The sequence below is a fragment of the Eschrichtius robustus genome, chromosome 15 (assembly GCF_028021215.1).
Source record: "Eschrichtius robustus isolate mEscRob2 chromosome 15, mEscRob2.pri, whole genome shotgun sequence".
NCBI lineage: Eukaryota > Metazoa > Chordata > Mammalia > Artiodactyla > Eschrichtiidae > Eschrichtius > Eschrichtius robustus.
The window spans coordinates 138,901-155,243 of record NC_090838.1 but is presented as its reverse complement, the minus strand read 5'-3'; the positions used below and the strand labels follow the sequence as shown (position 1 = coordinate 155,243).

Genomic DNA, 16,343 nt, shown 5'->3' with positions numbered 1-16,343 from the left:
CCACCTGGAAGGGGAGGGGCCCAATGGGGGAGAGCTGGGGTCACGCGGCTCTGCGGAGTGACCACGCGAGGGCAGAAGAGGGCGTAGCCCCGAGTCCCGGGGTTTTGGGGGGCCACAGACTGAAGCCAGAGAGACGGGGCCTGATGGGTCCCCGAGTGTCCTCGGAGAGTAGGGAGTCAGTCCTGGGGTTCAGGTGAGCGCCCGTCACCTGGGCCGCGCGGCCGAAGGTGAGGCCCGCGATCAGGGGCTGGGCGGGGTCCGCACGGGCACCTCCTGGTACCCCGAGACCCCCGCCCCCGGTGCCCGGGTCGGAACCGCTGCGCAAGGTCCGCTCTGCGGCAGGGCGGCCGCTGGGCTGCCCAGTCGTCGAAGATGGGCTGCTTCAGCAGCCGCCCTGGGACCGGTGAGGGCGAGCGCACACCTCCCTTAGCTGCTGTTTTTGTCCTGCGAATATGTGTAAACTAGGTGCTTTGCCCTGGAAACGCGGGTGTTTACCTGCTCCCTCACCTGTCTCAGGTGTGCACCTCGCTAGACCGGTCCCTGCCCTGGGAGGCGGAGCCGAGCGGGGAGGGCCCCTGCTCTTCCTGGGTAGGTGTCCGCAGCTCCAGGGGCGCCGGAACGGACCAGGCTCGGGGTCGCAAGTGAGTACAGGTGTCGGTGACGCCGCTGAACCTCACCTGGAATCGGGACCACCCCTTACGCTTTACAGAAGTTTTGCTGGGGAGGGTAAATGTTCGGTGAAAGAGGTAGAAACGATGTCTTTGGGATTTTTTTTGCTGTTGCCCATCTATTAACACTCAGTTATCCCACAACTGTCAGAAGTTAAGAGGAACCGGCTCCCTGGACTCTCCACAAATGCGGTTGTGATTCAGGTTTAGCCCCAGTTGATTCAGTTCACAGAATGGCTCTTCTCGTTTTTCATTTTAGCGATTATCATTCACTTCGTTTGTAAATATCTAATATTTGAAAAGCCAAGTTATTAGTCACTATCTGTTTTCGTTCCCGACTGTTTTAGTGGGGGACATTCTGGACCTTTGTTGGACGGTTTGGGCTCAGTCTGCGCCTGGCTCGCGCAGCACGAGTCTGAAGGCTGCCGTTGTTTCCGGGCTCCCCAGGTGTAAGTGCCAGGCCCTCCACACCTCACCTGGCCCTGCCTGTGATCAGCCGCAGTTCCGGGGAACCTCTTGGGGCAGAGTGGCCGCCCCCCTGGTGCTGTGAGCGCTGGACCTTGGACCTCTTTACTTTACTGTGGTGGTTTTTCCTTGTGTAATGAAATAGGAAACTGCTCTGAACAGGTAGATGACCATAAGGTAATGAGATTTACCCTGCTAGCTGGAAGTGTGTCATCTTCACTTCATCTCAACAAATAGTTCTGTGTCACCACTGCTGCTGCTGAGGCTGAGTTGCAGAGAATGACACAGACAAGGGACCCCTGCCCACAGAGAGTAGGAATCTGATGGCCCCAGAATGTTCCACCAAAGGGGTGGAGGTTTTCATGTTTTCTTTTGTATACAGAACAGGCGTGTCCTGCATTTTTGTCCTCAGGAGAGTCTTTATTGAGGTGTGGGAGATGCCTGAATTAATAATGGGTTAGTCAGAAACTGCACACACGCACCTCAGAGAAATAACAAGTCTCCATGGTGCTGTTTAGTTCTTTGTGTGGCCTGCTATTGGAATACCTGCGCAGTGACCAGCTGGAGGTTAAAATCAGTTGTTACTTCCATCCTGTTTATCATGCATAAACTAAGGAGAATTGGTTATCTGGTTTACAAGTGTTCTATTTAAACAAAGTTTCTTTAAAATGAGTTAATACTATCCCTCATCTTTTGTAAGATTAAAAATAATATTTAAAAGAAATCTGTGCTCATCAAGAGTGATTTGATGCTTTTATTCCATTTAGGAAATTTTCTCAGGGGCTTTCTCACTGTTTAGAAAGAAGGATATGGTGTTTGGAAAGAGAATGCTGACAAGTCAAGGGGATGTTGCTGCCGTGTCGCTGAGTGACCGGTGGTCAAAGACGTCTTTCTACAAGTTGCCTTATGTGCAAGTGTGTCATGATAAGACATCATCCTGTGCAGTTTAAGACCTAAACACACTGAATTTTTATTTTCTTCGTGGGGAGTTCATTTTTCACAGTCACTGATCAGACTAAAGTGGCATGTGTGGTTCTGCTCTGAGCCAGGCTCACTCTTCAGTTTGAGAAAAGGTGAAGTGGTGTAAGTCAAGGGTCTCCTTATGCTGGAAGTTACGGTTCTTGTCACTCCATACTCTCTGTCCCCTGTCTGAATCCTGTGGTCAGGGGAACAAGAAAAGAGGAAAAGGCCACGGTAATGTTTGGGGCTCAAATCATCAGTTTAGTTTGAAGTTTGGATTAGAAGGTTAATGACCTGACCGGAGAGACCAGTTTTGATTTCTAGAACTGACAGACTTTGTCTCCTTAAGACAAAGGAAGCAGTTAAACCCAGGCCACAGAGAGATAAGAATTAATTTAAGAAACAGTGGTGTCTACCTAGAGGGGTGGGATAGGGAGGGTGGGAGGGAGACAGAGGGAGGGGATATGGGGATGTATCTATATGTATAGCTGATTCACTTTGTTATACAGCAGAAACTAACACACCATTGTAAAGCAATTATACTCCAATAAAGATGTTAAAAAAAAAAAAAAGAAACAATGGCCATAGTTATCAGGTGGTAGTGTCCGAGATGATAACGTCCTAATAAAGCTAAACTCAATATTTCAAAGGCTTTCAAAAGATTACATAGATACATAAAGTTTCTTTTATTTTAGCTAAGGCTTATAGCCAAAATAAAAATTAATTTAAAAATTTCCTATAGGTAGCCCTCTCATAATTGAGACTCCATTAAGGAAAATAGTATATTAGATGCTTGTTGACAGAGGGAAAGTTTGGGAAGCCCTTGAAGTCTTAAAATGATGAGGTATTGGGAGGGGGCCTTTCCTCTCCCTGCTTTCATTCTAGACTGGAGGGCTAGACTAGAAGCTAGTCAGTTTTCTCACCCCAGGTGGCAGTTTACTCCAAATAGTATTCTAATGTCACTGTGGCCCTCTGTCACCCCAGCCCTGAGTTTATTGCCCTATGACCAATATGGGAATTATTTCTACATCTTAAGCTCATTTCAAGCTTTTGAGGTTTCCAAAGTAAAAATTTTCTCCTCAGTATTAAAAAAAAAAATCATCTTAATTAAAAAACAAAGTCTTAGTATGGAAATTTTCAAATATTTCCGTTACTTTTTAAAGAAAACTTTACATCTGTTTTCTTGGCTTGAGGTTTGGCATTCATCCTTCTCTTAAGAGGAAACTCAAATATTTATAGATGATTTGCTTTGCCTTGGAATTCAAGAGACTTAAGAATTTTATGAATGTTGAGATGCAAACCATGACTTAATAATGACCTTATCTTCGCAACTTCAGCAATATAATGATATCAACATTCTGATCAGACCGTGCCCATCTGCCTAATGGTACAGCAGAGGAAAAGTGGATGAGCCATGACTTGATGCTGAGGACAGGAATTGAGGCTTGTCTCTAAATCGTTGTTATTATTTGTTGGCTCTGACAGAAAAATTCACCATTATGCAACTATTACCTGGCAATATGCTCTTATTAGAAATGTAATAGGATCTGTACTATTCAAACAAATTAGCCAGGTTCTTCTGGAATTCAGCTGAACATGAAGGTGTCCTCACCATGACCAGCCTTGTGACACCCAGCTCGCAGTGACACAGGGCTGTGTCTAGCACTCAGGCTTAGTGATTGAGCTTTGTGGTCTGCAGGCATCCCGGGCTGCATGTGAATTCCCCAGTCCAGTAGCTTTCCTTCCCATGTTTATAAAAGAGGCTCTGACCTTCCCTACACAGGATGTTTGCAATAGCAACTCTCAACTGTGGAATTTGCTTATTTAACTGGTTTAATTCTGCTTGGTTGATGGAGTTCAAAGTAGAAAGTCTTTTGGGGGTAAGGTTTATGTATCATTTACTAAGCTTTAGTTGCACATGCCAGAAAATCTGATCCAAGTTGGCTTTAGCAGAAAAGTATTTTACTGGTCCATGTGACTGAAGAGTCCAGAGCTGCTTTTGGCACCAGCTGTGTCCCAACCCTGGGCTCAAGCAGTGCCGGCAGAGCCCAGGTTCTTTCTCCAACTCTAGTCAAGCGCTCCTCTGCATGGCTTTGCTCTCAGGCTCTCCCCAGTGGTGACAAAACCTTGCAGCAAGTCCAAACAGAAGTGCCTGTGAAAGAGGCAGTTCCGGCAGCTCCCACACAAGCCCTTGGTCAGATGCTGATGTGGATCAGCCTTGGTTACAAAGCTCTGCTGTAGCACAAGGAGGACACTTGGTCTAATTCTGCAAATGGGTCCCCTTCAGGTGCGGCATCAGTGGAAACAGACACACTGTGCTGGTTCCAAAACCAGAGGCATAGATGTTCAGTAGGAAAAGGAACCAGTTTCCACTGAAGTTTATTCATTCAAGTCAGTGAGATGTACTGAGCATCTGGATATACGAAGAGGGCTCTGCAGGGGCACAAAGCTTTGTAAAAAGCACTGCTTCTGGCCTGTAAGGATTGCAGCTGAGTGCTGGACAGCTGTGTGGGTAGGAGTATCAAATCGCAAACTCGAGTGCCGGAAATGTAAGCATTCTGTTGAGTCCTCGTTTTCAGTCACGTCTCAGAGCAGGTGTTGAGAAGAAGCGTCAGGTGTATGCCGTCTCTGCCCACTCAGATTTGCTTCTGGGTCTTCAGTTATCATTAGTTCTGAAGCTGGCCCCTGCTGCACTCACAAGGCCCTGACATCCCGGCTCTGATGGAACAACAGCAGAGTTTCCTGCAAGCAGAGAGCTGGCTCTCCCGTGCCTTCTGGGCTGAAGGGGTCCTAGTTGGGTGAGCGCCACTCGGCAGTGGGGCTGCGTGAGGCTTTTTAGACCAGTGTGCTTGTTGGTCTCCTTACACTCAGATCTCCTTAGCTTGTGGTGTTCGGTTTGGTTTGGTTTTGTCCTCCCTTTCCTGTGACAACCTAGAAAGGACTATTTTAAGGTACTATGCCATCAACTTGTACCACGCTTCCCTCTCACCCTCCTCTCTCTCAAGATCTAGGAAATGTTGCAGAGTCTGAGAGTCAGGGAACCTTTGCTCTTACTCAGCACACATTCTTCTAAACCCACTGGATTTTCTATGTAAATGAGCCTTTCCTAGTCCTCACAGGGTTTTGATCTTTAATTCCTAAAAGCAACAGATGCTTTATTCATTTAACAAATATTTATTGGGCACTTACTATATGTTATTTTGGTGTGTGTTGGAGATATTACAGTTAATAAAATAGTCAATGTGCTTAACCTAGTGGCACTTACATTCTAGAGAGGGAGATCAGGTTAGAACGATTAGATTAGATAGATAGATAGACAGACAGGGTAGATAAAAGCCATGGTGTAGACTAAATATGGTGGAAAAACTTTGAGGCGTGTTATCAATGAGATATTACTTAGCGCATTTCTTTGGAGAAATGACCATAGGTGTTCAGGACTGGAAACAGAGAAACCACAGAGGAAGCTGCTGAACAGACACCACCGGAACGGATATTCCCTGGGCGGGACTGGTGGCAGGGGAGGGGGGAGATGTAATCAGATTCGGAGCATGTTGAAGGTCTGTAGCGTGTGAAGGTCCAGTAGGGTGTGCTGGTGGATTGGCACTGGGAATGAGAGAGATACGGAAGTCACAGTTGGCCCAGGTGTTGAGTGTGAGCTCCCTGATGGATGAAACCTACCTGGAGAGGAAACTCGGGGAGCAGGTTGGAGAGGAGGTTAGGGCATCACAGTTAAGTCTAACTGTGATTAATTTGAGATGCTTACTTGGATACTTGATTTCAAGGTCCAATCAGTAATTGATACGGTGAGTCTGGCATTTAGGGAAAGGTTAAAGAATAGATCAAGCTTGGAGGATTATCAGATATAAATGGTGCTTCAAGTCACAGGACCTGAGGTGTGAGTGTGAATAGGAAAGGTGGAGCCTTGGGGAAGCTGAGAGGACCCTGAAAGGGCTGGCCTCCACTTCTTGACTCCTTCTTGGAGGCTGTCGATGGGAAACAAAATGCACAATGTGAGAGTTGTGAGTTAAGTTTTATTTGGGGCAAAATGAGGACTGTAGCCACGGAGATAGCCTCTCAGATAGTGCTGAGGAACTGCTCTGAAGAGATGGGGTGGGGAGGCCCGTATACACGTGATTTCGGTGAAGGGGGTACATGTAATCAAGCACACATTTTGGCAGAAGTTTGCTGCCCGTCACGAGGAGCAGATGTCTCTGTCGATGATTTTAGTGCTTTTCTAGATATGAGAAAATGCGAGAAACTGTGCTCTTAAAATCTTCTCCTGAAAATGTCTAAGTATCTGAAGGCCTGTTCTGCCAGTTCTTTCCAGAGCACAGAGGGCCTCATTCCTGAACTCCGCCCTGAGCTCCTTTCAGGGTGTGTTAAAGGTCAGCGACTGCAGTGACCTAATCTTTGTAGAGTCAGATGGCAAGTGACAATTTTCAGTTGGCAAGACAGACGAAGGCAGTGTTAGCAACCTTGGCACTGCTGGGTCCTCTGGGACCTCTCCCACAAGACATGGGGGCAGGTGTCTTCCTTGCTCCTCGGGTCATCCGTTGTTTTGTGCGGCCCAGGTGGTAAAGCTCTGCTCAGCTGCCCCAGGAAGGGCTGGCCCCGGGGTGGGGGGGCTCTTGCCAAATCTCAGGTCTGGTCTAAGATATAAGTTACTCATGGTTTCAAGTAGAAGCGGTGTTTAAAGTTGATTTTGAAGAATGAGTGGAATTTTAAGAGGTCAGAGGTTGGCATTTTTTTTTCCTCTAGGGCCAGACAGCCCGTATATCAGGCTTTGGGGGCCACGAGGAAAACTGAGGCTGTGTATTGAGACTTACACAAGAGAGAAAACAATCTTCCACAAATTTTTATTGATGAAAACTGAATTATAATAATAATTGAGAACTTTTTTTGTAATCCAAGTCTACTGATGGGTAGAATGTGATTCTCTTTATGGGAGAATGTTTTCAACTTGAGTTCACTATTTAGCGCCCCTTATCACGATAGATCACCAATGTTCAGCTATCAAAACTGATCTATGATGTGATGTTACCTATTTCATCTTTGAAAGTGTGTTCTCACACAAACTATTCTTCTTTTGATTCCTTTTTTTCAACCAGCCGTTCCCATGGGAGAACAGGTAGTGGCTGGCTGTGCCGAGTCCTCGGGGCCTCTGAGCTCCGACGCCCCTTCGGTACGCGCTCTGGGCGGAGCGGTGGGGCTGCTGTAAGGGGCTGATGCCGAGCTCCCTCGGGATGGGGCAGGCAGGGCTCAGCGAGCGGCGAGAGGCCATCTGGCAAGCCCGTTTGGCCAGAGGCCCGGGAAGGCCTCTCAGAGTCCTCTCCACAGCCCCCTGCGCTCGGAAACCAGAGGCCCCACTGCTCTGAGGACTCGGGCCCCTGCCGCACCCAGGGGGAGCCCAGCCTGGCGGAGCGCAGCTGCCCGCCGTCCTCGGGCTGAGCAACAGCTTCTCCAGGGAGGGCTGCACCTCCTCACATTTCCCCCCAGGACTGTCCCTCAGCCGAGGGCGCCACACAGAGTGAATAACTCCCACAGTTAATATCCCCTCTTTGACCCGCTGTGTGCATCCCACCTGCCGTTGGGCTCTGCCTGCTACACCTTCTCCAGGTGACCAGGGGGGTTACGGCCAGAGGCGTAACTCGGGCGCAGTGAGGAAGGCACAGGAAGGGCCCTGTAACATGAAGCTGTTTTCAGGCACGTGCTAATAGGAGCACTTGGTACAGCAAAGATCTATCTTTTTATCCATTTTAACATTTAATAAAAAGGCAAAACTACTGCTTTGCTTTTTTAGAAGGACCTGCAAGTAGTCTATTAGGAATGCTATGTAATCAAAGAGAAAGATAGTAACATATGGTATGTTATATTTTATGTGTTTTTACCCATTTACCCCCCCAAACTAATTAAGTGATTAGGATGTATATAAAACAAGTCTAGTCCTAAGTTAGAAAATAAAAATTACAGATATGTCTCCATCTTTCTTCTGCAGCAAATACCATGGAGAGATGAGAAGTAATTTTTAAACATAGTAAGTAGGGTTATGTCAGCTGCAGCAACGAGCCCCCAAATCTCGATTTCTTAGCATGGGAAGAGCTGTGGTGGGCACCTTCCCCTGTGTTCTGATCCAGGGCTCTCCACCCCTCCCACTGCGGCTGTACCCTGGAGACCCCTTCAGGCAGCCAGTGACAGGAAAGGGAGGGTGCAGAAAACGCTCCTTCCCACTATCTTGGCGTAGAAGCGACACCCATTACTGTCTCTGGGCAGCCGCTCCCGGGGCCAGCGCTGTGCTGACGCGGGAAGCACACGAGTGTGTGGGAAACTAGCTAACACAGCAGACCCCCTGCATGCGACTTGTTCATTCCATAAAGAGTAAGGTTACATCATCTTAGATCCCAACAAAAATTAAGAAAACAAAGGCCTCATCTAGTCCTACGCCAGGTATCAAAGCACGTGCCTTACAAATGGACGGTGCACGTTAGTCGGTTTTCTAGTCGCGCTCCTGTTGCCTTGCTGATCGCCAGCTCGGTGCCTCCTTTGTAGCGACCCAGCGGAGAAGAGGCGGGCTCCCATCGAGTCTGTTCACACCGGTTGTGGTTTTCAGAAGCTGTCAATTGTGTCAGTACCATATCGGAAACTTGGAAATGCCCCCTACCATGTACACTTTTTCTTGATCACTGTGGAATACCAAAAACAATTGTATGTCATTAGCCTGCTACTGACATTAGTCAAGTCATGACTAACAGCTACTTCCATAAAATGTACTTTAAAGGCCCAAATATCTACATAAATATGTTCACTTGGAATTTTTCTAGGTTGTATTTTTTCTAAGGCCTTCTAAATCCAGGTTGTATAACCAAAGCATTGATAATAGGAAAAGTTTAAAGACCACTAGTAAATTGACATAATTTTAAATAGATGTTTTAAGATTCCTTCCCTATTTAAAAATTATGTGCTTCTGAGAATTTTTCTGTGTTCATCTTTGTGTTTCATATTCACCATTGCAAGTGAAAGTAGAGAACCAAGAGTATCAGCCTTTCAGTATCTCAGTACCATCATCAAAATGGGACAGTGTGATTTTAAACAAATACATTATCGAGAAGATGAAGAGCAACTTTATGTTAGTTCCTAAAAATTCAAATTTCAGAATTGTCAATGATATACAAATGCATATAATAACAACTGAATATTTACCGTATGGCCACTCACCAAATCCCTGTCCTTTGAATTATGTGTGTGCGTGTGTGTGTGTGTGCGCGCACACTCTCGCACATGCGTGGGGGAGGGGAGGCTGTGTGTGCTCTCTTGTTTGTGTAAAACATAAGGGTACATTTTTCACTTTTCTACACCTCTTCACGCAAGACATGTTGTTGGCTGTGAGAGGTCAGATTTTAAACAAAAGACAACTTACGGAGTAATTATTCATAATATACATTTTTTTTACAGCTGGAGTCATACGTTTCCACTAATATATTAAATATTTAATAGTACAGGATTCAATTTATGCTGAACAATCTTTGTTCTGTAATATTTCAGACATACCAAAGACTATTGAGAATAACAATTTTTACATTCATGACTTACTATACACAGCCTAAGGGAAAAAAGTAGTTTCCAGTAAGCTTCCTATATAAGCCTTCCCCAGGGCCACCCCACCCCCCAGATCAAATATCATTTTACTTTATTTTTATATATAAATATTTGTATAACATTTATGTAAATGTTTAGGTAAATGTGTGATACCCTATATATCTTTATGCAACTTGTTTTTGCTGTCAATATTATTCACATTTTGCCATGTTGATACAGTAGATCTAGTTTATCTGATGTTCTGTATAGAATACAATTTTAATACTACACCAAACTAGATATATCCGTCCTCCTTTTGAGGGTCGTTTGTCTCCTCTTTGAATGTATTTATTTCTTTGTGCTGTTAAAGGCCCTGCCTCGGTGGCTGGGCTGCCACAACAAGTTACCACAGACACGCCCTGTCCCGCATGGAGGCGGCCCGTGGGCTGTCACGCGCTTGGAGGGACGCGCCCCTCCAAGAGTCCTGCCTTCTCTCTCCCAACTCCTGGGGCCCCAGTGCTCCCGGGCTTGTGGCCACACGGTCCAGCCTCTGCCTCTGTGGCCACGTTGCCTTCCCCTCCTCTCTGCATCTTCCCCTTTCTGTCTACTTAAGGACTTAGGGGCCACCTGGGTGGTCGAGAATGATTAACTTAATTACGTCTGCAAAGACCCTGTTTCCAAATAAGGTCTGTTTCACAGGGTCCAGGTAGACGTGAATTTGGGGGCCACCATTCAGCCGGGCAGCCAGTGCCTCTGAGCACGTCCAGGAGTAGTATTGGTGGGTCATCTCCAGCTGTCCTCAGAACAGCTCCCACAGCAGCTGCACTTACTCACGTCCCCACCAATGGGACAGAGGCTTCCCTATGTGCCCCTGCACAACCTACACATGCTCATTGGCAGGCTTTTTTAATTTCCGTCAACCTAAAGGACAAGAAACGGTAATGCATTATGGTCTGGCTTTGCGTGTCCCTGGCTTCTAGGGAGTTTGATCAACTTTTCATATATTTATTGGCCATGGAGGTTTCCTCTTCTGTGGATTAACTAGTTGAACACTTTGCCCCATTTTCTATAGTGACTTCATATTTTTATTGATATTAAAAGATCTTTATATATGCTGGGTGTGGTACATATATACAATGGAATATTACTCAGTCATAAAATAGAATAAAATCATGCCATTTGCAGCAACATGGATGGACTTAGAGATTGTCATACTGAGTGAAGTAAGTCAGACAAAGAAAGACAAATATATGATATCACTTATATGTGGAATCTAAGAAAAGGGTACAAATGAACTTATCTATAAAACAGAAAAAGTTACAGATGTAGAAAACAAACTTATGGTTACCAGGGGTTGGGGGGGGAGGGATAAACTGGGAGATTGGGATTGACATATACACACTACTATATATAAGATAGATAACCAATAAGCACCTACTGTGTAGTACAGGGAACTCTACTCAATAATCTATAATGGCCTATATGGGAAAAGACTCTAAAAAAGAGTAGATATATGTATATGTATAACTGATTCACTTTGCTGTACACTGGAAACTAACACAACATTGTAAATCAACTATACTCCAATAAAAATTAAAAAAAAAAAAGAAATGGAAGAAGCAAAATGTCCAGAACTAAAGAAGGATTTAAGAATTCAACTTGAAGAATTCTAAATTTTAAATAACAAAAGAAACAGTAGAAGATACTAAAGATATGATAGAAATACAAATTGAAAAATTCAAATTGATTCATAATTATAATAAATCAACCATAAATCATATCAATCATAATAAATGTAAATAAATTTTAAATTTCTATATTAAAAAATAAAAGATCTTTATATATTCTGGATTCTAAATCTCTGTCACTTATGTTTATGACAAATATCTTCCAATCTGTGGCTTATATTTTTATTTTTTAAATGTATGTTGATACAACTTTTTAAACTTTAATGTAGTTGAATGTATCTGTAGTTTCCCGTTATTGTTGTGCCTTGTTTGTAGCATTCCTCCCTCCTCAAATCATAAAGATATTCCCTATTCTTTTTATTCTAGAAGTACTAAGTTTTGCTTTTAATATTTAGGCATTCAATTACATTGAATTTTTTTGTGTGTGTATGATGTGATATTGTAATCTAATTTTATTTTGTTTTCCTTTGAATGACCTAAAGTCCCAGAATAATTTATTAATCTACCATGTCATCTCTGTCATATATATATATATTTTTTTCTTTTTAACATCTTTATTGGAGTATAATTGCTTTACAATGGTGTGTTAGTTTCTGCTTTATAACAAGGTGAATCAGTTATACATATACATATGTTCCCATATCTCTTCACTCTTGCGTCTCCCTCCCTCCTGTCATATATTTTTAAATATATGAGTATATATATATGAATATTCCTTTCTTGCTTTTGTCATGAAGGTAGCATTTTTAATTAAGTGCTGTGGATTATTCAATAAATTGTGTTGTATATTTTTAAAATATTAGGTTCTTACTTCATATCCTATACCAATGCAAGTTTGAGGAGGGTCAAATATTTAATGTAAAATAAAAGCTCTGGAAGAAAATTTAGAATAATACTTGTATAATTTTTTTCTTAAAGGCCTTTAGTCACAATAATAGAAAGATGATAATGGTAGAAAGCCCAGAGAGATATTGCCATATAAATAAAATCAAATACTGAAAAACTATACATAAAAGTATAAAAACAAGAAGCTGAGATACAAACTTGCGACATGATTAAAATTATAGACAAAAGGAGTATGGCACCAGAAAAATAGGCAAAGAACATGAACAGAAAATATGCAAAACAAAATGTAAACAAACAAAAAAATTCTCTAGTATTCAGATTAAGTTCAAATAAAAACTTGTCATCCTTTCTGATGTGCACACTTTGCCTCGACCAGCTTCCCCAGTAACAGTACGAATTTTTTATGGTAATACCCAGTGGTTCTAAGGTTGGATAGTAATTTTAGAAGGTGATTTGATAAGGGAATAAAAAGCTAGACATTCTTGATTTTTTTTCAGTCATTAATTCCAACTCCTAAGATTCTCTCAAGATAATTACCATCGAACAGTGGTATCACTAAAAACTAAAAATGGAAATAATCTACTTGTTTAGCAGTAGGAACCAACTGAAGCACACACTAAAATGCAGACAGTAGTATTGGTGAGTATTAGTAGTAGGGATGCCTTTCTTCTTCAATATTTGTGTATCTATATTTTTCCTTTATTTTTACAATGCACTTATGCCATAATCTCTGGTTGTTTAAAAAATATAGAAAAATTTTCAGGGACTTCCCTGGCGGTCCAGTGGCTAAGACTCCATGCTTGCAGTTCTGGGGGCGCAGGTTCAATCCCTGGTCGGGGAACTAGGATCCCATGTGCCACGCGGTGCGGCCAAAAAAAGAAAAAAGAATTCTTCCTCATAGTTGGGCCTTTTGCACTATGAATTTGAAAAGTAATTCTCCCATAATTTCTGGTTCTTTTATGGTTTGACTTTTGGTATTGTAAATCGTCAATGCATTTGGAGTTTATTGTTATGTAATGCGAAACTGTGGGTGACTTTTTCCCCCCAAAGGACCACTATTTATTGTGTACAACAGCTTTTCCACAATGATTTGAGGTGCAATATTTATCATACATTAAATTAATTTATATATTTGGGCCAATTTCTGAATTTTCTATTTTGTGAAATTGATTTTTCTGTCTGTATTTACATCACTAAGAGGTAAATTATTGAGGCTTTATAATATGTTAAACCAGAGCTTATCCCCTTCATTCTTCTTCTTTCACACATTTTCTTCTAGCTTTTCTTGCTTATTTTTCCATATGAATTTGGGAACTACTTTGTTTAGTAGTTAGACACTTGTTAGACTTAAAAGAGAATAGGAATTTGATTTCATTTTTCTTTTTTTAAATTTATTTATTTATTTATTTTTGGCTGTGTTGGGTCTTCGTTTCTGCGCGAGGGCCCTCTCCAGTTGCGGCAGGCGGGGGCCTCCCACCATCGCGGCCTCTCTTGTTGCGGCGCACAGGCTCCAGACGCGCAGGCCCAGCAATTGTGGCCCACGGGCCTAGTTGCTCCGCGGCACGCCGGATCCTCCCAGACCAGGGCTCGAACCCGCGTTCCCCCGCACCGGCAGACAGACTCGCAACCACCGCGCCACCAGGGAAGCCCCTGATTTCATTGTTTAAAAAGTAGAAAAACCATCATAAGAAAATTGAAAAGACAAATGGCAAAGAGGAAATCAATGTTTGTAACTCATATTCTAGAAAAAAAGGTTAATTCCCTTAATATACAAATCAATAAGGAACAGAGAAATACCCACCATAAATGGACAAGAAATAAGAAAAGATTTGACAGAAATGGAAAGATATTCAATATTACTCATCATAAAAAACAAAAGTACACTGAGAGCTTCATGACAAAGAAACTGGTACTGGAATTGCCACTTGCCGTAAACAACCAGAAACTGGGGAAAATATGTGGAGCATCTGTTTTCATGTTGGACGACAGGCGAGGGGGTCTAGGATCCCAGAGGAGAGGGGAAATTGAGGTAAAGTCCACAATTGCCCGTGTTTCTGCCTGGAACACTTTCCAAGCTGCAGCACAGGGAGGGAAGCCCACCGTGGCATGGGTTCCTTCTGAATGGGAGAGACACATTGAGTTTGGAGAGGCTGAGCAACTGGAGTTTACAGAGCAGATTCCCAGAGGAGAGTGAATCAGAGATGGAAGGGGCTCAAGAAATCTGCAGAGGGACCCTTGAGTCCTTGGCTGAGCAGGAAGCATTGTGTGAAGGGGACGCTTTCAAGGCAGGGCAAAGAACGACTCTCAGGAAGCTGTGAGGCAAACAGTCCTCAGAGCTTATGCAGCGTTGGGAGCAGTAGTTCCAACCAGGCGAGTGGAGAGAGTGTGTCACACCCGAGGACGTTCAGGAGAGAGCCCAGAGTCACAGGGTAACTGCAGGCCTGGCACCGAAGACTACACACTCCAAGCAAAACATAAAAGCAAGCCTTGGAAAGACTGAGCTGATCTGCAAGTGACTCCCTGGCGCCAGCACAAACGCAGCAGCACTGTTTAAAGAAGACAACAAGATCTAGATCCTCAACATGGCAGCGTTCACAGTTCTAGCAGCCACCAAATTTCACTAGGAATGGGCAGAAACAGTAAAACATAACCCATAACTAGGAGAAAAGTCAGTCAAAAAACAGACCCAGAAAGGGCAGAGATGACGCAATCATCAGACAAGGATATAAAAACACTTTTTAAAATATGCTCAAGGATTGAAAGAACAACAAAAACACAATGAGGATAGAAATGGAAAGAATGAAAAACAACCAATGGGACTTTCAGGGCTGAAAATACAGTCTTTGAAATGAAAAATTCATCTGATGGTCGGAACAGCAGGATTTATATGGAAGCCTCTTGATTTCTTTGACTCTTCTGGTTCCTTGTCCTGTGATAAAGGAATGATCCATCCCACATACTTCAGAGCTGGAAAGATTATGTGAGCATTGCTAGGATGCATAAACCTTCCTCTGAGTTTATGAATACCCAACCAATGCTGAAAACATAGAATGCTATACAAATGCAAATGTCCATTAATGGAAGTAATCACTCAATTCCTGAGTCTACTAGAATTTCACTGATAAGGAAAATCTGTGCAGACAGGTCAAACATTTTCAACACAATAGTCAAATATATTAAATTTTATATTATCTGTTATAGACAGTAGTAAAATACATCTTTTGTTCATTCTTAACATTTTAATATTTTTTGTTAATATTGTGGTGAGTTAAGAATTACAGCGAAAAGATATATAATTGGGAGACTGGACCAGATTTTAAGATCCTTTAGAATTCCATGATTTCATAATTTCTGAGATTTTGAGAGTTTAGGGTTTCCCAATCCCAGTGAATTTAATTTACTAGGAAAATAGAGATGAAATGATCAATAAATAAGGATTTTCAGTTTATTTCCTTTGGTAGGATACAATTTGATAATGCTTAATTTTGTATGAGAAAAATGAAATTACAACAAATTTCTAACTTCTATTTAGTAGATCTCTTCATTAAAATCATTTTTTTAATCTTTCAGTGAATAACCCTATACCTTCCAATTTGAAATCTGAAGCAAAAAAGGCTGCTAAAATTCTAAGAGAATTCACAGAAATAACTTCCAGAAATGGACCTGATAAGATCATTCCTGGTAGGTAAATAAAATACATACTTGTCACTTCTACACCTGCTCTGTTTCTTAAATTACCTTCTCAACCCTTGACTTCACGCAGGTCCTCAGAGCACCTTTCTCCTCTGAGCCCGTCTTCCCGGCTGGGGTCCTGGGCGGCCTCCCTCTCCCACCCGCCTTGTAAGACTCCCTCTCCTCCTCCCCTTTGCACGGCCCATGGCCCTAAGTACCCTGTGTCCTTTTCCACTTCCACTTTCCTCAAACTCACAGGTCCTTGTCCTCAATTTCTGAGGACTTTCGCAAACTCATCTTGCAAACTCACTAGCTAATCTCATAAATAAGTTTTAATTTTGTGTTTTTTCTTTCTAGGTAAGATAGTTATACTTTATAGTGGTTTAAGAAGACTAATCAATGATTCCCAACACAGCTACACATCTGTATTCCCTGGGTCATTAAAGTGCAGTTCCTAAACTCCACCCCACCC

At 42.9% G+C, this 16,343-nt stretch overlaps 1 protein-coding gene across 2 annotated transcripts in view; it reads left to right on the top strand.

Moving 5' to 3' along the window:
- Positions 1 to 329: 329 nt before the first annotated feature.
- Positions 330 to 16,343, top strand: part of SH3YL1 (SH3 and SYLF domain containing 1) — a 45,429-nt gene continuing 29,415 nt past the window's right edge. For both annotated transcript variants that reach the window (XM_068564393.1, XM_068564392.1), the window contains exons 1-2: positions 330 to 641; positions 15,770 to 15,880. In XM_068564393.1, the coding sequence (XP_068420494.1) occupies position 641; positions 15,770 to 15,880 (112 nt within the window). In that variant the 5' untranslated portion in view covers positions 330 to 640. The remainder of the gene's footprint in view (positions 642 to 15,769; positions 15,881 to 16,343) is intronic.